The sequence below is a fragment of the Ylistrum balloti genome, unplaced genomic scaffold, assembly GCF_031769215.1.
Source record: "Ylistrum balloti isolate Yb309-2 unplaced genomic scaffold, AGI_CSIRO_Ybal_v1 Utg370154, whole genome shotgun sequence".
Lineage (NCBI taxonomy): Eukaryota > Metazoa > Mollusca > Bivalvia > Pectinida > Pectinidae > Ylistrum > Ylistrum balloti.
Window position 1 is genome coordinate 276,567 of NW_026782153.1, and position 23,901 is coordinate 300,467.

The 23,901-nt window shown below is 37.6% G+C and overlaps 1 protein-coding gene across 1 annotated transcript; it reads left to right on the top strand.

Moving 5' to 3' along the window:
• Positions 1-3,205: 3,205 nt before the first annotated feature.
• Positions 3,206-23,398, top strand: LOC132550864 (cytoplasmic aconitate hydratase-like). The gene is made up of 20 exons (XM_060214955.1): positions 3,206-3,251; positions 5,233-5,370; positions 6,156-6,281; positions 7,366-7,435; positions 7,942-8,125; positions 9,732-9,871; positions 10,203-10,374; positions 10,712-10,812; positions 12,208-12,336; positions 12,976-13,259; positions 14,516-14,600; positions 15,494-15,650; positions 16,057-16,121; positions 19,348-19,407; positions 19,759-19,863; positions 20,583-20,725; positions 21,108-21,255; positions 21,561-21,683; positions 22,107-22,292; positions 22,646-23,398. Exons 2-20 carry the CDS (start codon positions 5,264-5,266, stop codon positions 22,754-22,756), a joined length of 2,496 nt encoding a protein of 831 aa, XP_060070938.1. The 5' UTR covers positions 3,206-3,251; positions 5,233-5,263; the 3' UTR covers positions 22,757-23,398.
• Positions 23,399-23,901: the final 503 nt, after the last annotated feature.

Below are 23,901 nucleotides of genomic sequence, written 5' to 3' on the forward strand. Positions count from 1 at the left end.
TGTAACCTCTGGAGTATTGAGGATGGTTCTAGGGGTACAGAGAGTGAAAGTGAATGTAACTCCTGGAGTATTGAGGATGGTTCCAGGGGTACAGAGAGTGAAAGTGATTGTAACCCCTGGAGTATTGAGGATGGTTCCAGGGGTACAGAGAGTGAAAGTGATTGTAACCCCTAGAGTATTGAGGATGGTTCCAGGGGTACAGAGAGTGAAAGTGATTGTAACTCCTGGAGTATTGAGGATGGTTCCAGGGGTATAGAGAGTGAAAGTGATTGTAACCCATGGAGTATTGAGGATGGTTCCAGGGGTACAGAGAGTGAACGTGATTGTAACCCCTGGAGTATTGAGGATGGTTCCAGGGGTACAGTGAGTGAAAGTGATTGTAACCCCTGGAGTATTGAGGATGGTTCTGGGGGTACAGAGAGTGAAAGTGATTGTAACTCCTGGAGTATTGAGGATGGTTCCAGGGGTACAGAGAGTGAAAGTGATTGTAACCTCTGGAGTATTGAGGATGGTTTCGGGGGTACAGAGAGTGAAAGTGATTGTAACTCCTGGAGTATTGAGGATGGTTCCAGGGGTACAGAGAGTGAAAGTGATTGTAACTCCTGGAGTATTGAGGATTGGCAGTTCAAGTCAGAATTACAAACAGAAAATTATAAACCAACCACATACTTATAAAGGTACATTAGCTTCAATAAATGACTTTTTCGTGGTACTCATACCCAAAGCAGACGTTTGACTTAACAACATCATCTTTGTATGTGCAAACTGAAATATGCATGACGCACATGACATGTTAAGATATCCTGATTATTGGGAAAGCAATTTAACACTCTAAATGGTGACGAGATGTGTAACTATTTCACAATAGCAGCAGTGAAACACTTTTGTCCTACAGCCTGGTACAGGGTTTTCCATAATTTTGTTAGTAGTAGGCTGTGTAGTGAAAGTAGGAGGCTGGCCTGCCGTGTAAGTGTAGTCGTGTACAGAACATTATTACGGAACTGGATTGGTGTAGGCGGCCAAATGATCATAATACCCATACACAGAGTTGCGCATAAACCATTTAGAGTGCATTACAGGGCTCTCACACCCCATTTTGGGACTGGGGCACGGGGCCCTTAGAATAGGGAAAAATTATGGTGTTTTCCTTAGAATTGGGAAAACTTGGGGTCTAACTTGGGAAAAAAAGATACTATTTGGCATTGGGAATGGGGCCGAATATCGGTCCCAAATCTGGCAGATCGAGAGCCCCGCATTATTTCAACTCGACATTTGAAATTCCCACGCTTGTAACTTTCCTTAAACCGGAAAACCCAAGGCCCTAGATTGTAACATCTAAGTATCCGGATATCGCCTCGGTCGTGTTACACAATAAAAGCCGATTCAAAAATATATTGACCTAGTCAAAGGACGGTTACTAAATAAATACCTGGATTTACCAGTATCAGCATCTAAAGCGTCCCACTTTCAGATAGCAGATTTTCCACTTTTATATTTGACCTTTAAGTCTTTTTGAGGATTATAAAAACTAGACCGACAGGTTACACGTATTTTCAATAACAAACAACCAGCTGATCGGAGAACTGCTCGCTTCACATGTAGACAACAATTATGTTTTATCTTTATGATTTATATACGTACTGAATAAAATCTTAAGTTATCGGCGATTCATCAAATGGACGTCAACGGTTAAAATACTGCATATCCTACAACACTCTCGAAGTGAAATTCAGCCGACCCCTTTCACCGGTGAACCGGAAGTTTACTACCATCGGATTTAAAAAGTTGCCTCGCAGTAAATAAAAATTAACACGACAGAGTTAAATATACAACAAAATGACTATAATACCTTTAAGTGTCTTACAACAAAATTATTTTCAAATATTTTTGAAAGCCCAAAAAACATTATTAAATCGCTACTTCTTGATCATCAGGCACACGTGACAGGTTCACAGATGAAAATGGCGGAACAAGGTAAGTTGTTGATATGTCTGAGGAAATGCTGTATTACAAATCGGTTTGCTTGTCTTCTTAAAACTACGTTTGTGTGTTTTTGGTGATCCTTGGTATTATTTTCTGTAAACAAGACAACTGTCTTGGTCATCCACATTGTTTTTTGACAAAATTATATGGTTGATCTTGTCAATGAAGCGAGATACATGTTGGGTCAAAGTGCAGTCGTGGGCCGAATCGGCCGCGATAGCAAATTCACATTCAAAGTCAGATGTATCGTGTGCTTTAGAATTGTTTATTGAAGGTGACATTTCCTTATTTTCCACAATTTCACTTCGTTATGTCATCATATGAATTCATAACAGCTAAAAGGTTCATTACTGGTTGGTGTAGGTCATTGATGTGAATTTGGACGATTCGTCTTTCAATACACTTACTCATGTACAGATGCGTGTATTGGCAGACAAGGACAGTACCTGCGGATTATGCAGTGTTGGGAGTTGTCCGTGACTAGCCCCAATGCATGTGCCCGATTTATGACATTTATTTTGAGAATTCTCGTTATTTCAATACATAATTGTTTCGGTACTTACAAAATGGTTTATGTAGCCAGAATGCCATTTTGAATGAACAGTTTTTTCAGTAACGGAATGAGCAATATATATTAATGACAAAACACCTTCAAAAGCCCTGATTAGATACATTAATCAAAACATTTTTAAAGTACAGAAACAACTTATTTTGGAGGTACCAAAACAACCTAGTACCCAAATAGCTTGCCCCCAGTGAGTACTAGAGCACAATCGACATAAAAATGTAGAATGCAAATTGAAATTAAGTGCTTTTCCAACCAGCACAGGTTTTTTAATGATTGTCATTCATTCTCATGGCATTTTGTGATGACTGTCATTTTCAAAAATATTCTTTGAAATGTGATTATCTTCTAAGGGAATACAGAGCTCCATCAATAGTGATGTTTACACTCTGTTGCAGGGAAAATGGTTAGATGTATTCAATTCAATGGTAGTCCTGTTCTAAGTGTTCAGTATGTAAAGTGTTTGGTTGTTATTTATCAATCTCTAACAAGAGTTGTCTTTCCTTACATTTATATCCCAGTCTGGTTATGGGTTGTTTTGTGTCTATCGACAAGACTGTCTAAAGTATACACTATTCCTATGAATGAAGTCTTAATCTCTCTCTTTTGTTATCAGGCTTCACAGAGCTGAAACAGAGCATCACTATAGAGGGCAAGAACTTCTCTTTCTTCAACCTTACTGCGCTGAACGACAGTCGCTATGGTAACCTCACGTCACCAGCTCCTGCTAAATGAAAAGTTTCATTGTTTGTTGACATTTATATAATGAAGAAATGAATTTTTTAAACATAAAAGTAACATTAATGAATACTTCCAGGAAAATAAATTTTATTTTAATAAAAAATCGAGTATTTTTATGTAATGTTGCGAAGGTTGTTTCAGGTGATATTAGTACTGTGTAGAAATCTTTGCTTTACGCATTGTTATGTTTCAGAAAAACTGCCATATTCTATAAGAGTGTTGCTGGAGTCTGCCATCCGAAACTGTGATGGTTTCCAGATCAAGCGTGTTGATGTGGACAATATCCTCAACTGGGAGGAAAATCAGGGGAAAAATGTTGAAATACCTTTCAAGCCCTCCCGGGTAATACTGCAAGACTTCACGTAAGTGTTTCAAGGTTAATGTCACACGGTCCATGGTCACGGTGAAGGATTTCAACTAAGTTATGCAGATTAAGGCCTCGTACTTTCCAAGGTGAAAGAAAAAGCTGACTTCTATGTGTGCTTTCCAGACTTGTTATATACTCAACACATTTGAAAAACACTCATGCAATGTAAAAAAAAAGACTTGCAAATATGAAAGATTTTTTTGTCTCCTTTGAAAAATAGAAATAAAAGATAGAGACAAAAACATTATTTTTTAAAATTATGACATTTTTTTATCAAAAACAGGAATAAGACTAAACATTGGACATTGATGTTATGGACACAACAATGGTAACAATAACTTCATCCTACTGAAACTGCACTTACAGACAAAAATAAATGTGTTCCCCAAAACCTGTAAAAATTCCCGATGGTAGGGAGGCAAAAAAAAATTCATTTAAAGAAATAATTTCATATGGAGAGGGATCTGGACTATAACAGTACTTCTTTGAAAATTGTCTCAAAAAGTTCAAGGTTGGCATGAAGTATTAGTGTTAGTAGGTTAACTGGAAACAGGCACATTTATTAATACTGTTCTTATTTTTTGTCTTACTTTTAGTGAGAAGTTTTTTGATTTAAAAAGAAAGATGAGAAGACGTGATAATGCCTATATATATCATCATATTAAGCCACTATAAGTCCTGTTTTATAGCAAAGTATACAGAGAAACAAAAATCGTATAAACTGGTCATAGACAAATTGATTGATAAAACTTCTTATAGGCTAGCTTACAAATATTGACTTAATTAATCAAAGTTCCTGTGAAAAGCAACCCTCCACTCACAGGATACAGACAGAAAAGTCATTTACCTCTACATAGACAGTAGTTATCCAGCTGTGTGATTGAAGTAGCTCCCCTCCAATAAACTTAAACAGATATTCAATGTAATAGAAAATGACTGGCATCATTTTTAAGGTATATTAACTAAATGTAGCCTTCTTGAAAGATTGGAATGATGTTGTTTGAATTCAGAGTAGAAAAAGATTCCAGGGTGATGTTTGACTGACATGTGACTATGTTACAGAGGTGTACCTGCTGTAGTGACATGTGACTTTGTTACAGAGGTGTACCTGCTGTAGTGATTGACATGTGACTTTGTTACAGAGGTGTACCTGCTGTAGTGATTGACATGTGACTTTGTTACAGAGGTGTACCTGCTGTAGTGATTGACATGTGACTTTGTTACAGAGGTGTACCTGCTGTAGTGACATGTGACTTTGTTACAGAGGTGTACCTGCTGTAGTGACATGTGACTTTGTTACAGAGGTGTACCTGCTGTAGTGATTGACATGTGACTTTGTTACAGAGGTGTACCTGCTGTAGTGACATGTGACTATGTTACAGAGGTGTACCTGCTGTAGTGACATGTGACTTTGTTACAGAGGTGTACCTGCTGTAGTGACATGTGACTTTGTTACAGAGGTGTACCTGCTGTAGTGATTGACATGTGACTTTGTTACAGAGGTGTACCTGCTGTAGTGACATGTGACTTTGTTACAGAGGTGTACCTGCTGTAGTGACATGTGACTTTGTTACAGAGGTGTACCTGCTGTGGTGGACTTTGCAGCGATGCGTGATGCTGTCAAGCGACTGGATGGTGATCCCAACAAGATCAACCCTGTGTGTCCAGTGGATCTAGTTATTGACCATTCAATACAGGTGGATGTGGCACGCAGGTGAGTCATTTAACATTCGATCAAACACTTCTTTTCCTGAAGAAAATCTTTAGATTTTGACCAAATTTGGTATGAGCTGTTGTCTGAGGCGTATGTGAACCTTTAGTGACGAGGAACAATAAGGGTTTATGAGTATATCTTTAAAATCCATTACTGATAAACATGGAATACTTGTATCAAACCAAGGTTGAGGATCGAGCTCTAGGTATTTTTACTTGTGATGGGAAAAGACTGAGGTGTTGTGTATAAACTCTGTATCAGCAGGATCATCTCAATGTTTCAGGTAGGATTCTTTAAGTTGCTAGGTAACAGGATCTAGCTGTTTATGGAATCATGTTTAAGTTTGACTTTTTGCTTTTAAAACAAAACTTGAAATATAAGCATGTTTAGCTATCCCAACAGACATCTCATATTCTGAACTTCGCATATAGTTTAACATTAACTGGTCCTGGTCATTTAAGTGCACAGTCTTTCATATTTGGCATTATTTCTTGATATATAGTCTTCTTGCAGATTCTGAATTCCACTAGTCATTGTACTGCTAACTGTTATTTTCTTAATAAATAAATGTAATACATACAACATATTTGTTTAATCCTGATGGAAACAGGGACACATGAGATAATATTTATTTTTTTATTTACCTCCACCATAACGTAAGGGGCATCAAGCAAACTTTTGATGTTTTTTTGAAAATATTTTTTGAAAATTAAAATGTAGGTTTTAGGTTGTTATGTACAGATCTTGGGTCTTTAAAATAACTTTTGGTCTGGTTTCTCTTGTAGTTTGTTGAATTCTCCCAACCCTGGTGGAGGTCAAAGTTCGTGTAAAAGGTCAGGGTCTGCCTCTTGTTCGCAGTGTTCCTTTCTAAAAAGCCAGCCATATACTTGTCCTGGACTGCAGAGAGCAGGGTCAGTACAATAGATGATCTCACTTTCCTACCTCTAAAAGATGAGCTGAAAAATATCTTGTATAGAACTTGCTGCAAATTATCATATTTTTGTTGAGCTTTTCATGGAAATTTAGCAAACCTACAATTTTTGAAACTTAAATAGAATGAATAGAAGTTTGATAATTTTTTTTATTTATGAAGATTTTGTTAAAAAAGCAAAACAGCAAAGACAAGAATTTCAAAATCTCTCTTGATTCAGCAACTATAGAGTTTAGTTTAATACTTGCTTGACATCAAATAAAAGTTAACATTTATTTATTATTTATAATTAATTTTTTTTCCTCATGGCTGGAAGCTATGACCCTTGACTTTTAAATGTGACCCTTTACCTCAAATTCACAAGCTGTGACCCTTGACCTATGTCTTTGACCTTCAACTTTTCTCAAATAGCAACTTCATTCACCAACAAAATTTTAACATTTACTTTACTGTAAAGCAACTTAATTTCACAATTTCTGAGCCACAGAAACTTCTCAGCAGTAAAGATCACATGGAGTGATGTTGTTAGGAACAATACAAATATGCCCAGAATTTTAGCCCTTCAGAAGTAAAATTTCACCAGCTTGTACTGAAGCAATCGTAGTGAAACTGGTTATCCCTTGCCTGTGGTGGTCAATTACTCTTCTTAACAATGAACTTATGTAACCCAGACTGAATTATTCTGTTGTAGCAGTGTATAGATTTATTCATAGTATCACCCTGCATCTTTGTCGTGTTAGGATGGTTTGCAGAAAATCATTCTTATCTTGCAATTTGTGACAGTAATTCACTTATGAAAGAAATTTTTCCTGCAGTATTGTATTACTGTTTATGAAGAAAAGTAACTGTTTGTTTACCAAAGGCATAAACAACTTCTGCATGGTTACTGCCTGGAACCATCACATGTTACAGCAGGGGTAGGGCTTTTTATAGTGTAGTGAATTAGTCTGTGGTAAAATCAGTATTTACAGAACAATTATAGACAGGCTTATTACCAGTCTATTGTCAGATAATGTTATGAATCCTGTATATATCATTAAGTGAAACTTTGTTTTGGGTTGTAGTGTGGAAGCTTTAGAAAAGAACCAGGAACTAGAGTTTGAGAGAAACAAGGAACGCTTTGTGTTTCTGAAGGTGAGAATGAAGAGACAAGAATCATTAAATGTAGACAATAGTTATAAAAGATATAGAGGCCTGTTTCCTTGAGGATCAGAATTATTTTTGTGTATGTAAATATTTGGCCCACCTAAAAATACTGAGGCATAGTTTTAATCATCAGTCATTTTTTTACCAAAACCTTTTGATAAAATATAGCCATATACTATAGATATTTGACCGGCTACTTTGATCATTTGGCCGCCTACACCAATCCAGTTCCGTAATAATGTTCCGTTCATGACTACACGTACACGGCAGGCCAGCCTCCTACTTTCACTACACAGCCTACTACTAAAAATATTATGGAAAACCCTACATAATATTGGGAAATTCACATAATATTTAGTTTACCAATTAAAATTTCCTCTCCAATTGATCTTCCTTTCCCCACATATGAAATGAAAAGTACCCAAATGAATGATAAAGGTCGTTATAGTTGAAAATGAATGGCTGTTAATCTGCTGTACGGTTTGATTTTTCAGTGGGGAGCTAAAGCATTACAGAACATGATGATTGTCCCCCCTGGTTCTGGAATCGTCCACCAGGTGAACTTGGAATATTTGGCAAAAGTGGTGTTTGACTCTAACGATATTCTATATCCTGACAGTCTGGTTGGTACCGATTCTCACACCACAATGATCAACGGGCTCGGTGTGGTCGGCTGGGGTACGTATCCAGTTGTATTTGTGTGTAAAAGTAACAAAAACATGTATGAATGTCATTGTAATACAAGTTGTATTGATGGCTTCTGTCAGCATCTAGGTTTCAACACTTTAGGCTCCAAGCATCACTGATGAGTCCTAGAAGGTTGAAACAGCTTAATGATTCAGCATCACTGATGAGTCCTAGAAGGTTGAAACAGCAGTATGATACAGCATCACTGACAAGTCCTAGACGGTTGAAACAGCTGTATGATACAGCATCACTGACGAGTCCTAGAAGGTTGAAACAGCTGTATGATATAGCATCACTGACGAGTCCTAGAAGATTGAAACAGCTGTATGATACAGCATCATTGACGAGTCCTAGAAGGTTGAAACAGCTGTATGATACAGCATCATTGACGAGTCCTAGAAGGTTGAAACAGCTGAATGATATAGCATCATTGACGAGTCCTAGAAGGTTGAAACAGCTGTATGATACAGCATCACTGACGAGTCCTAGAAGGTTGAAACAGCTGTATGATACAGTTCAATTCAGTATTTGACTCCACTTTATCTAACTCTAAATTTATATTTCCAGGTGCTAATCACTTGTATCTCTTTTGAAATCATTTCCTTTCAAACTGAGTGGTTCGTCTGTGTTTAATCAGAGACATCAAAGGGATGGCAGCTGAAAGGGTCAATTTGGTTGTTTGACCAGAAGGTGTGAGCTTACCACCCCCAAAGTGCTAAGTGGTATGGCATCCATTGTCCAGCAACTTTTCCATTTTAATGACTTCTCCATGACCAATAGACCAAATGTCATCATATTTGGCTCAGGTCTTTGGGATGATGCCCAACACATTTGCATAAAGAAATCACCATGACTCTCATTCAAGATTATAGAGGTTGAATTTGTTAAAACCTCTAAACAAGTTCTTCTGACAACCAAATGGTGCAGAAGTATGGAAATTGACTTACAGGTACAGGGCTCTCACACCCCATTTCGGGACTGGGGCCTTAGAATTGGGAAAAAGAGCTGTGTTTTCCTTAGAATTGGGAAAACTTGGGGTCTAAATTGGGAAAAAAAAAGATACTATTTGGCATTGGGAATATTCGGCCCCAAATCTGGCAGTTCGAGAGCCCTGAGGTATGAAGGATGACGCCTGACATTGTTTGTGAAAAGAAATGACCTTCACCCATGTTAAGGTTATAGGGATCAAACATGTTTGTCTGTAAAAGACTTCTTGTAAGTCAATGAAGCAGGATATTTTGTGGAAAGGTATTTCTAGGTCAAAGCCAAAAAAAAAATTTTGAGAGAAAAAAGAATAATCCAGGTAATAAGTGTTTAGAGTTGATTGGATGTCAAACATTGAATGCCACTTGTGTACATGTTAATGTATTTTTGATCAACACTAAGTCTTTCTTCGATGAACATGGAATATCAGGTGAGCGACTTTTTAACTGAGTAGTCAGTCTGTGTTTAATCTCAGGCATTGTAGAAATTATGGCTGAAGTGGTCAGTCTGGTTCTGTGATTGGTCAGTCTTTATATCATCACAGGTGTCGGAGGGATCAAGGCTGAAGTGGTCAGTCTGGTTCTGTGGTTGGTCAGTCTATATATCATTACAGGTGTCGGAGGGATCGAGGCTGAAGCAGTCATGTTAGGACAGGCCATTAGTATGGTGCTACCACAGGTTGTTGGGTACAAATTGACTGGAGTGGTCAACCCTCTGGTCACTTCCACAGACGTTGTGCTGACAATTACTAAGGTAGGATCATTTTCTTATATTTAAACCAAACAGAAAATCTGCATTCTCTAATGCATTCATACTTCTAATTTGATGAAGCATTGTTCTGATTACAATTGCAGATGTTAACTGACAACTGCTTTCCTTTTTTTTTATGTGTCTTGCGTACGTTAAGACAGACAAGTTGTTGACATCAATGACTTGCTTCAGATAATTCATGTATACAGATAATTTCTGCCTTTAGTATCAGTGCAGTTTCATCACCGAGGAGAAATAGCTTGTTGGGGGCTTAGATATGAAACAACTGTGTACTGTTTAACTGAATACATTAGAAATCTTTTCATTCTTCTAGAACTTGAGACAGATTGGTGTGGTTGGAAAATTTGTGGAGTTTTTTGGCCCTGGTGTTGAACATCTCTCGATTGCTGACCGTGCTACTATCTCCAATATGTGTCCAGAGTATGGAGCCACCATTGGATTTTTCCCTGTGGACGGGAAAAGTCTAGAGTATTTACGTCAAACAGGTACAAGCTTGATGATGATGAGGTCACAAAAAATAAGACAGAACAAGATGTATATTAAATCAAATACTGACAAATCAGTAATTTTTGTGGATGATTAATCTTCGATGATATCGTGGGTACTCTATGATTTCATATCTCCATGAAATTTTAGAATAAGTATGATTTGATATTTTGAGCTGTCTATTTCTCAAATCAAACTTGAAAAACTATGAGAATCGAACCATATGAAAATATATGATTTTACAGGGAATATAAGAAAAATCTAGGGCTATTTTTTTCATTATAGAAATTTTGTGTCACTAAAGTTAAATTACCAATCAATTTTTTTTTGTTCAAGGTCGTCACAATGACAAGATACAACAGATAGAGAAATACCTCCATGCTGTCAATATGTTTCGTAACTATGGTGATTCATCCCAGGATCCTGTATTCTCACAGGTTTGTTTCTTTCCTTGATGCTGATACACTGAGGTGAAGTGTGTTTGCTAGTTCACACATTTTACCTCTTTATTTGTTTAGAGTAATCTGCCCTCAGATATCTGTGGTTAAGTGTGTTTGTTAAGGTAATCTCCCTTTATGTGTTTATCTTGATATACTTGATGGTTATTTAACTGGAATTCAACAAGTCCAGCAAATGTTTTGTCTTCAAATCATGGAAGATATTTGCTTATAAAGACTTGACTTAAAGTATCAATTTATGTATAGAATAGGTAATATTGTTTACCTGTTTGTGAATTTATCTCTACTGAGGATGTTCGGCCTATTGACCTATACCACCCTATTGTTTTTTGTCGCCGCCCAATATCCAATATGGCAGTTACGGGCGCCATCTTGAATTTGCGTTCCGCTCATTATCTCAAAACTGACAGCGCCAGTGGTCACCATTTTCACTGAGGATGTTGGGTCTATGGACCTACACAACCCTATTGTTTTTCGTCGTGGCCCGATATCCAATATGGTGGTTATGGGCGCCATCTTGAATTTGCGTCCCGCTCATTATCTCAAGAACGACATCACCAGCAATCAACATTTTCGCTGGGCATGTTGGGCCTATGGACCTACACAGCCTATTGAGGTTCTTCACAATCTCAGCCCTGCACCCAACTTTATAATAAGGCTGTGGGGTGTTGCCTGCGTTTGCGGAGCTATTTTTAGATATTCAAATCGCCCTACATCAGTGTTCCATGGTCCATTGTCTGTCTATCCATAAACAATCCTTGTTATTGTAATTTTTTGAGAAGAAATCTTGGATTTCACTTAGTAAAGTTTGTTATCGCTATTTCTTAGAAGTACTTAATGGATCTCTCTCAAATTTTATACATAGGTTTCCCTTGGTTCCAAGTTGTCCCCATTTGATATTGGGACTGAACAAGAAAAACAAAATGACTTCCAGGAAAACATTTTTTATCTAATATAAATACTATCATTATTATTGAAAAGAATTATTCAAATTTCTTATAATTAAGGGCAAAAACTTTGAAATGAAAAGAGAAGAAGAGAAAAGATCCAACCTGCAAATAACAAATACAGATCAAACAATATTGGATACCAAGATCCCTCTGGGAGCTCTTATCTTTATCAAACTGGATGAAGTCACCAAAATATTCCATCTGTTCAAAATCATTACAAATATTGTAAAATTCTCATTGTGAAAGATGGTATCATACAAATACTTATATACCAGCTTTCCCATAGCTATTTCAATAGTTGTGATTTTATATCGTTTTACTATCACACTGTGAGAGTGAAGACCACGTTTCATCTAGAAGAACTCAATAATTTTAGTTTGACATTCAATCAATTAAGATGACCTCTGACCTTTAACTTTTTCAGATTGTGGAGCTTGATCTTTCTACCATTGTATCCTGCTGTTCTGGTCCCAAGCGTCCCCATGACAAAGTGGCTGTGACTGACATGAAGACGGACTTCCAAGCATGCCTCAACAACAAAGTCGGCTTCAAGGTCAGGTCAAATTTGTCTTAATAACAAAGTCGGCTTCAAGGTCAGATTAAACTTGTCTTAACAACAAAGTCGGCTTCAAGGTCAGGTTAAACTTGTCTTAACAACAAAGTCAGCTTCAAGGTCAGGTTAAACTTGTCTTAACAACAAAGTTGGCTTCAAGGTCAGGTTAAACTTGTCTTAACAACAAAGTCGGCTTCAAGGTCAGGTTAAACTTGTCTTAACAACAAAGTCGGCTTCAAGGTCAGGTTAAACTTGTCTTAACAACAAAGTTGGCTTCAAGGTTAGGTTAAACTTGTCTTAACAACAACGTCGGCTTCAAGATCAGGTTAAACTTGTCTCCGTAAGGTCATAACTTGTCACCATATTGATACAAAGGCCATGTTCTTCAGGAAGATTATTGACTTGTGATGTTTTTCACTTCAATATTTCTCCTGATAGTATGAGGAGCAGAGTTGCTGTATTAAGTTTAGGTTGGAGTTTTGGTCTTGTTACTCATCAACATTTTTTTTTTTAATGATTTTAGGATAAGTAAGACTGGCTACAGGTGATCAGTGTTATTAATAAGATTTCCACTAAACTCAGTGTTGGAAGTGTTATAATGAAAAACAAAATCATTTTTCTGTCTTGTTTACTTAACAGGGATTTGCCATTCCTGGGGACCGCCAATCTGTCACTGCCCCAATTGTCTTTGACAACCAGGAATATTTATTGTCCCATGGGTCTGTTGTCATAGCAGCCATCACAAGCTGTACCAACACCAGTAATCCGTCAGTAATGTTAGGGGCGGGGCTACTGGCAAAGAAGGCAGTGGAGGCGGGGCTAAGTGTGAGTCCCTACATCAAGACAAGTCTGTCACCAGGCAGCGGAGTTGTGACATACTACCTTAGGGAGAGTGGGGTCACGCCTTATCTACAAAAACTGGGGTAAGTCGGAGGAATGGAAGGGTGGAATGAGGAAAGTGTCTCAGTTTAAAAGGAAAGAATATAGATTTATTGAGATGAGATAAGAAATTGTCATGACAGGAAATTTACCCTGGATAGGACCTTTGTAGATGGTGACAGAATGTAACATCAGAGATTTTACCCTGGATGGGACCTTTGTAGATGGTGACAGAATGTAACATCAGAGATTTTACCCTGGATGGGACCTTTGTAGAAGGTGACAGAATGTAACATCAGAGAATTTACCCTGGATGAGACCTTTGTAGAAGGTGACAGAATGTAACATCAGAGAATTTACCCTGGATGGGTCCTTTGTAGAAGGTGACAGAATGTAATATCAGAGAATTTACCCTGGATGGGACCTTTGTAGAAGGTGACATAATGTAATATCAGAGAATTTACCCTGGATGGGTCCTTTGTAGGTGACAGAATGTAACATCAGAGATTTTACCCTGGATGGGACCTTTGTAAAAGGTGACAGAATGTAACATCAGAGATTTTACCCTGGATGGGTCCTTTGTAGGTGACAGAATGTAACATCAGAGATTTTACCCTGGATGGGACCTTTGTAAAAGGTGACAGAATGTAACATCAGAGATTTTACCCTGGATGGGTCCTTTGTAGGTGACAGAATGTAACATCAGAGATTTTACCCTGGATGGGACCTTTGTAGAAGGTGACAGAATGTAACATCAGAGAATTTACCCTGGATGGGACCTTTGTAGATGGTGACAGAATGTAACATCATAGAATTTACCCTAGATAGGACCTTTGTAAAAGGTGACAGAATGTAACATCAGAGAATTTACCCTGGATGGGACCTTTGTAGATGGTGACAGAATGTAACATCATAGAATTTACCCTAGATAGGACCTTTGTAAAAGGTGACAGAATGTAACATCAGAGAATTTACCCTGGATGGGTCCTTTGTAGGTGACAGAATGTAACATCAGAGATTTTACCCTGGATGGGACCTTTGTAGAAGGTGACAGAATGTAACATCAGAGATTTTACCCTGGATGGGACCTTTGTAGAAGGTGACAGAATGTAACATCAGAGAATTTACCCTGGATGGGACCTTTGTAGATGGTGACAGAATGTAACATCAGAGAATTTACCCTGGATGGGTCCTTTGTAGGTGACAATGTAACATCAGAGGCTACAGAAAAGCTCTTCAGAATAGGATATTTGTAAAACCATTAGGCTATAAAGAATGTAAAGGGATGGTTTGTTTGCAGATTTGACATTGTGGGTTATGGCTGCATGACCTGTATTGGAAACAGTGGACCTCTACCAGAGCCTGTATCAGAGGCCATAGAAAAGGTGAGTCAGTCCTGATGTACTGGGAAATTATTATCTTATTTGTTCAGTCATTAAAAGTGTGCTTTTTTTTATCGTCAATTAGTGTACAGTATAGTAGATGGGGTAGTGTTCATTTATTTTCTTACATTATTCTTTTCTATAGCTATAATTTGTCTCTATTTCTCTGTGGAAACCTGCTGGTTACAAACATTCTCAAATAATACTTACTGGGCCAGCATCGAGATGTGATGCCTTATAGTAATCAGCTTGTCTGTCTGTCTGTGTCTGTCTTTCTGTCCATTTTTTGGTTTCTGAACAGTGTCTAGAATTCTGTTTGACAAGTGACATTCATACGTTATGCCTAGCCTCCTTGAAGGAAGTGCTTGCTAGGGGTATGTAGATTTTCTTCTCCCAAGGTCAAGGTCACTTGCTATATATAAGAAATCAGTGTCCATATGAAAACTAGAGTTTGTCTTGGCTGATCTAACTCAAATTTCATACAATACTTCATCACCAAAAGTGTTTGCTTGGGACATAACTTTTTATATCTGAAGACCTAAGGTGAAGGTCACTGTTATTTCAAATTAAAAAAAAAAAGATTGTTGAATGTATTTGTTGGTGTGTTTTTTCATAACAGTCTTTCTTTACTTTTTTGGCAGAGCATACTTAAGGTCTTGTCAGTAATTTGTCTGTCTTGGGTGTGGGTATCTAAGGTTGGGTTGGAGGGAGGAATTGGGGGATTTCCAGCCGCGTACTGAGGTCCTTTGTGACCTGTCAGTGTTCTAGTTACTGATTATATTTATTGAAGTTTCTAAACATTTATTTTTTTGGTAAGTTTTTTTCATTATCTGGTATATTTTTTGTCTTGTGTTTTTATGATATTGCTGTTATTATTTGTTTTATTGTTTCGTCAGAATGATTTAGTAGCATGTGGCGTGCTCTCAGGGAATCGTAACTTTGAAGGACGAATCCATCCCCTGACACGGGCTAATTACTTAGCTTCTCCGCCCCTTGTCATAGCCTACGCACTCGCTGGAACTGTTCTCGTGGACTTTGAAACACAGCCCTTAGGTAAGAAAAAAATCCAAGGCCCATAGTAATAAAGGTATTTTGTGAATAGTTCATGTTTCCAAACATATACATGGGGAGAAACATAAGCTTGGGGAGAAATTGATTTTGTTTACCGTGAGGTCAGGTTTAGGCTATGAGGAAAATATAGATATTGTGTATCACAAAAAAATAAAAATTAAGAAAGATCTTTTATTTGTTTTTTTTCTAAACGAATGTAGCAAAGAAATAGATTTTGAATAGGGTTGACTTAGAAACAGCCTATAAGGTAAAAATAGACTTTGGAATATATGGTGAACACATTCATGTGTAACAGAAGTTCAGATATACAGACCTAATGTAAATATTTAAAGTAGGAACAAATCATCAATGTCATACTCATTGTTGTAATGTTATCTGTCTTTTCTAGGAACTAATGGTGAAGGAAAAGATGTGTTTCTCAGGGATATCTGGCCGACAAGGGAAGAAATCCAGGTATGTTCTCTCCAGGTGTAGGTGATAAAGACAGAAGATAATATGTAGAGTTAATGATGAACACAGGGCAGTAGGGCTGTCTACAAGAATCAAAGGTCTATTGGCCTACCTGGCATCAGATACTGGAGGCCTACCTGTCCTCAGATACTGGTGGCCTACCTGTCCTCAGATACTAGTGGCCTACCTGTCCTCAGATACTGGTGGCCTACCTGTCCTACCTGTCCTCAGATACTAGTGGCCTACCTGGCCTCAGATACTAGTGGCCTACCTGTCCTCAGATACTGGTGGCCTACCTGGCCTCAGATACTAGTGGCCTACCTGTCCTACCTGGCCTCTGATACTAGTGGCCTACCTGTCCTCAGATACTGGTGGCCTACCTGTCCTACCTGGCCTCAGATACTAGTGGCCTACCTGGCCTCTGATACTAGTGGCCTGCCTGGCCTCAGATACTGTTGGCCTACCTGTCCTACCTGGCCTCAGATACTAGTGGCCTACCTGTCCTACCTGGCCTCTGATACTAGTGGCCTACCTGTCCTACCTGTCCTCAGATACTAGTGGCCTACCTGGCCTCAGATACTAGTGGCCTACCTGTCCTACCTGGCCTCTGATGCTAGTGGCCTGCCTGTCCTCAGATACTGGTGGCCTACCTGTCCTACCTGGCCTCTGATACTAGTGGCCTACCTGTCCTCTGATACTGGTGGCCTACCTGTCCTACCTGGCCTCAGATACTAGTGGCCTACCTGGCCTCTGATACTAGTGGCCTGCCTGGCCTCAGATACTGTTGGCCTACCTGTCCTACCTGGCCTCAGATACTAGTGGCCTACCTGTCCTACCTGGCCTCTGATACTAGTGGCCTACCTGTCCTACCTGGCCTCTGATGCTAGTGGCCTGCCTGACCTCAGATACTGGTGGCCTACCTGTCCTACCTGGCCTCAGATACTAGTGATCTACCTGTCCTACCTGGCCTCTGATGCTAGTGGCCTGCCTGACCTCAGATACTGGTGGCCTACCTGTCCTACCTGGCCTCTGATACTAGCCGAAGGCTCATGGTGACCTATTACCATCATGATTTGTCTATCATCGTGCGTCGTGCAATGTGCGTTGTTAACTTTTCACATATTCGACTTCTTCTCAAGAACCACTGAATGGATTTTGACCAAACTTGGCACAAAGCATCCCCATGGGAAGCCGCTTCAAGTTTGTGAAGAAAAAGGGTGTGGCCCCAATAGGGGCCGCAGGAGGGGGAATAAGGGGTAAAATTAGGTAAATCTTTAAAAATCCTCTTCTCATGAACCAACAGTCAGATTAAGTTCATATTTTATATTTAGGGTCCTTATGGCAAGGTCTACAAAGTTTGCGAATGAAAAAAAATTTGGGTCAAAAACGACTAGGGGGCACTCAAAAGGGTCGAAAATTTTGACTTTGATTTCAACCAAATTTGGTAGACAGCATCCCTTAGTGAAGGACATATGAAATTGTGTTGAAAAAAGTGATAATGTTCCCTTTGGGGTCCATAAGGGGTGTAAAAGGGGCCATATGTAAAAACCTTCATTAAAAGACTACTTCTCAAGAACCAGTGGATGGATTTTAACCAAACTTGGCACAAAGCATCCCCATGGGAAAGCTGCTTCAAGTTTGCAAACAAAAAGGGCGTGGCCCCAATAGGGGAAACTTGATACAAATGTTCTACACAAGGTCCTGGCAAGTGTTTTAACTTTTTGGGGCGATTCAAAATCCAAGATGGCCACCATGGCCTCTGTTTGGCTAAGACATTATGGACTTCCTCTCAAGAACCATTGGGTGGGTCATGTTCAAACTTGGTACAGATGTTTTACACATGGTCCTGCACAAGTGTTGTTACCTTTTTGCAACATTTTAAAATGCCCAGATTATTGACATATATTCCTCAGGTGACCGTTAAGGTCCCCTTAGGGCCTCATATTTGAATTTTATAATTGACAAATGTTTGTCATTATGCTTGGAAAAATGTATATGTGACAGGCAAATATTATAATTGAGGTAGAGAAGCAGTTTGAATATTTTTGACCAATGTTTGTTTGACAGGCGAATATATGATTACAAAAGGCGAATATTATAATTGACAAATGTTTGTTTGATAGGTGAATATTATGATTGACATTAAATGTTTGTTTGACAGGTGAATATTATAATTGACGTTAAATGTTTGTTTGACAGGCAAATATTATAATTGACAAATGTTTGTTTGACAGGCAAATATTATAATTGACAAATGCTTGTTTGACAGGCAAATATTATAATTGACAAATGCTTGTTTGACAGGCAAATATTATAATTGACAAATGCTTGTTTGACAGGCAAATATTATAATTGACAAATGTTTGTTTGACAGGCGAATATTATAATTGACGTTCAATGTTTGTTTGACAGGCGAATATTATGATTGATGTTAAATGTCTGTTTGACAGGCGAATATCATAATTGACGTTAAATGTTTGTTTGACAGGCGAACACTATGATTGACGTTAAATGTTTGTTTGACAGGCCAACATTATGATTGACATTAAATGTTTGACTGGCAAATATTATAATTGACAAATGCTTGTTTGACAGGCAAATATTATAATTGACAAATGTTTGTTTGACAGGCAAATATTATAATTGACAAATGCTTGTTTGACAGGCAAATATTATTATTGACAAATGTTTGTTTGACAGGCAAACACTATGATTGACGTTAAATGTTTGTTTGACTGGTGAATATTATAATTGACGTTAAATGTTTGTTTGACAGGCGAACATTATAATTGACGTTAAATGTTTGTTTGACTGGTGAATATTATAATTGACGTTAAATGTTTGTTTGACTGGTGAATATTATAATTGACGTTAAATGTCTGTTTGACAGGCGAACACTATGATTGATGTTAAATGTTTGTTTGACAGGCGAACACTATGATTGACGTTAAATGTTTGTTTGACTGGTGAATATTATAATTGACGTTAAATGTCTGTTTGACAGGCGAACACTATGATTGACGTTAAATGTTTGTTTGACTGGTGAATATTATAATTGACAAATGTTTGTTTGACAGGCGAATATTATAATTGACGTTAAATGTCTGTTTGACAGGCGAACACTATGATTGACGTTAAATGTTTGTTTGACAGGCGAACATTATAATTGACGTTAAATGTTTGTTTGACAGGCGAACATTATAATTGACGTTAAATGTTTGTTTGACAGGAGGTAGAGAAGCAGTTTGTTGTTCCTGCCATGTTTACAGATGTCTACTCAAGAATCACAGTGAGTATTTTCTTTGTTTATTGGGTTATTGCTCTGTGAACAACATCAGGAAGGCCCATCACGTCCTGGCCAGAGTAATAACAAGCCTAAGGACACCACCACAACAGAACAGAGATTAGACGGGCGATTTAGGATGGGGAAGGGCTTTCTGCAAAATGTTCAGGATTTCGTTTTTTTTTTAATGAAGTAAAAAGAATATGTGAGAAAAGCAATATCTGTAGAATAAGAATGAAGATAGAAGTGTTATTTCAATATGTTGATTTGAGTTATGATATATAGGAGGAACCTTAGTAGATATTTTATTTCCTTTTTAAAAAATCTATGAAGGCTTCAATGTATCATTTTTGACAGGCTGGTAACAAAAGATGGAATAGTCTTGAAGCCCCATCAGATATCTTGTATCCATGGGACCCGAAATCCACCTACATCAAATCTCCGCCGTTCTTTGAGACTATGGTAAGTGGGTTGGTGTGATTATGGTAAGTGGGTTGGTGTGATTATGGTATGTGGATTCCATAGAGTGAACCATGCCTATATAACATAGTGTGATATTTTACTGTGAATTCAGGGAAACATTCAGATTATTCTTGTATTGAGTGGAGACTTGCTAAAATCTTTTCCTAAAACTGAGATCTTCATGTATTGTGTGGAGACTTGCTAAAATCTGCTACAAAAACTGAGATCTTCATGTATTGAGTGGAGACTTGCTAAAATCTGCTACGAAAACTGAGATCTTCATGTATTGAGTGGAGACTTGCTAAAATCTGCTACGAAAACTGAGATCTTCATGTATTGAGTGGAGTATTGCTAAAATCTTTTACTAAAATTTCAGATGCCTATATTTACACCACACATTTTCTCCTACATTTTTCTATGGTTTAAAAATACATTAAGTTGTAATAGTGAATTTATTACACTAGAATGATACTCACTGTGTCAGATATATGGAAACAGAATGATAAAGTTTTGTGGAATGGTAACACTGTTGACCACATTGTAATGGCCTATGAGTTTCTTTTCTCTGAATAAGTCAGATAGATTTTCTCTTCAGAAAACCAAATGGAAAAAAAACTAGAATTGGGGGCGAAATACAAACTTTTTTTTGCCTCCAAAACAGCATGGTCTTAACAGTGAAAAAATTCATACATGCTTATGATACATTTCTCCCTCCTCAGACAAAAGAGTTACCCTCCCAGACAGGATTGAAAGATGCATTTGTGCTTCTAAACCTTGGAGACTCTGTTACCACAGATCATATTTCACCTGCAGGGAGTATCGCCCGAAACAGTTCTGCTGCTCGCTACCTTGGGTCTCGAGGGTAAGTTTTTTTAGATGTTGCAAGTAATAAATACGCTATAGCCTCAAGGCAGCCTTGAGAAGGTAGCCAACATCAAGGTCTTTTATACAATGATTTTAAATGGCAACATAATACTCTGATATTATCTGTAATGCAAGATTTTTGTGACTGTGAACAGATTATCAGTTTTTTTATCTCTGTCAGTTAGAGAAAACCTAGAAGAAACTTGGTATGTATACATATTAATTTCTATCAAATGGACTTCAGTGATTTAAGGTTTTACACTAGATATTCCCACAGCGGGTCTAATATCTCTGATAAATGTGTCACTCTCATTGGTTTTTGTGTGGAAAGGTTTCTCCTCATTATCAAACATTTAAGTTATATATCTTCCTGGTGACAGATTGACCCCAAGACAGTTCAACTCCTACGGGTCTAGACGTGGAAATGATGCTGTGATGACACGTGGAACTTTTGCTAACATCAGATTGGTTAATAAATTTGTGTCTAAACCGGGACCAAGGACTGTTTATCTACCCAATGGAGAGGAGGTAAATTTTTCATTTTCTAACTTTAACATTCGGTCATTTTTCGTGAAATATTATTTTCTGATAAGATGGATGATCAAATGTCTGATAAATCAGTCTGTTAAGTTTGCTATATCTCTCAGTCGAAGTATGTGTTTGCTGATACAAGTATTAACTTCCATCGATATATGTGTTGGACATGTGAAATTAAGAAGCGGATGTAACAGTGTTGTGTTAGATGTCCACAAAGTGTAAATGAATTGATTTTTAGAAATGAAAATTTTATTTGAAACATTTGATTTGAATCCTCCATAATTGCTTTATTTTAGATGGACATCTTTGAAGCAGCAGAGCGGTATCGCAATGAAGAACAGCAAGTGATTGTGTTGGCTGGGAAGGATTACGGATCAGGATCATCGCGAGATTGGGCTGCTAAAGGTCCCTGGATGTTGGTATGTATAGAGTTATCTCCCCTTAGTTTATAACTCTGACAGCTGTGATATATCATTGTCCCATCATTTGACACGGATATTATATAATCATTGCAGAACTTGGGTTTAAACCATCCCTGTAACCCTGTGAAGAAGAGAAATAAAAAAGGACACATTTTTTTCAGGAGTTTCAATCAAACTACACAGAAGATTTTAATCTTCTGGGCTTCAGGATGACATCTAGTGGAAAACGGGTCTTAAAAACTAAAAATTATTTTTTAAAATTTAAAAAAAAAATGGATGAGTTAATAAAAAATTAAAAATTGTCAGTTCTAGTAACATTAACACTATGTAAACTGTGTCCTGCCTCTAAAGCCAAAACATGTGCACAACCAGCTGTAAATAATGTATAAACAAATTGGATAAAATTTTCTGTGTTTTCAGGGCATCAAGGCTGTGATAGCAGAGAGCTATGAAAGGATTCACCGTAGTAATCTTGTTGGTATGGGAATCATTCCATTCCAGTACCTGCCCGGCCAGAATGCCGAGAGTCTCGGTCTGACTGGGAAGGAACGCTTCACTGTCGATCTCCCTACAGACATTACGGCTGGCCAGGTCATGTCAGTAAAGGTGAGTCTACAGTTAACAGCTGGTACAGGTAATGTGAGTCAGTTATAACTCTTTCAATCTGTATCTGTCACATTTGGTACAAAATCTGTCTCTGTTTTTTACTAGAGACTGTTAACAGAATATGAATGTCATTTTAGAATTTGAATATAGAATTGTAAAGGGTTTTTTTTATTTTGAACAGAGTTTGTTTCCAATCCTACTAAATAATTTGCTGCATTCCACTATCAAACATACAGTCCAGGGTCAAGTAGATGTTTGCTGTCTACCTTGATTGAACATGTATTTTGACTGTTGTGCTTTAAAGCTTTTAAGTGATCAATTATGCTAAAGTTGTTCTTGTTTTTGGATTGTAGTTGAATGATGGACGTACTTTTGAAGTTTGTTGTCGATTCGACACAGATGTGGAATTGGCCTACTTTAGACACGGAGGTATCCTTAACTACATGATACGACAGATGTTGTAACTACGCCGATTATTACCTAGGTTTCCATGGTGATGTGCTATAGAATGACTGGATGTCAAAAGCAATAACTGAGAAACACAGTAACCACTGTTGTCATGGGTACCATAGTTGTCTTAATGAAATTTAGACTTGTGACCATGGCAACAATAGGGATTGTGTTTATAAAGACAATGTGATAAAGATAGAATTTTTTTTTTGTAGAGAAATTTATTTGTGTATAATTTTTGTAAGAGAGTGAGAGAAATTTAAACAAGTTTTCAGGTATAAAACAACCTTGTTTTTCATGTGAAGGTGTTGAATGATTGCGAGTTCATGTGATTCTTCCACCACTACAGCTGGTGATGTTTATAAAAAACTGTTAAAAAGGAAATTAGTGGATCGTGTTGAAAGGTTTATTGATATTTTTCTGACAGATTTAATTGTCTATATAATATAGCATTACCCTTCCTTAACAAATTTGGACTGGTCCAGTACTACCCCTATGATAATTTTGGACTCATCCAGTCCTTAACAAAATTGGACTGATGCTATACTACCTCTTTAGTGATTTAGGACTGGTCCAGTGACAATGATTTTAACATATTTGGACTGGTCCAGTGACAATGTTTTTAACATATTTGGACTGGTCCAGTGACAATGTTTTTAACAGTGACAATGTTTTTAACACATTTGGACTGGTCCAGTGAAAATGTTTTTAACACATTTGGACTGGCACAGTGCCATTTTTTTTGGTTTAAATAGTGTTCCAGTATAACTCCCTATAACAGATTTTGGACCCAGTTCAACACCCCTATAATATGATTGGATTTTGGATTAGTTCATTACCACACTGGTCCAGTACCATCCCTTTAACAGATTTGGACTGGTTCATTAGGTGTGTTATCTTTCCTTTAGTAGACTTGGACTGATCCACTACATATGCTATCTTCCCTTTGATATATTTGAACTGGTCCACTATGTATGTTATCTTTGATAGATGTGGACTGGTCCAATATCACTGCTTATTCTACAGATCACATCTTTTTTTGTGGTAAATATTTTCAGAGTATGAATTCTTGTTATTATTGCTCATTTTGATGTCATTAATCATGGAAGCAAAGTGATGGCAGTACACCAATACATGTGAAGAATTTATCATGTATTGT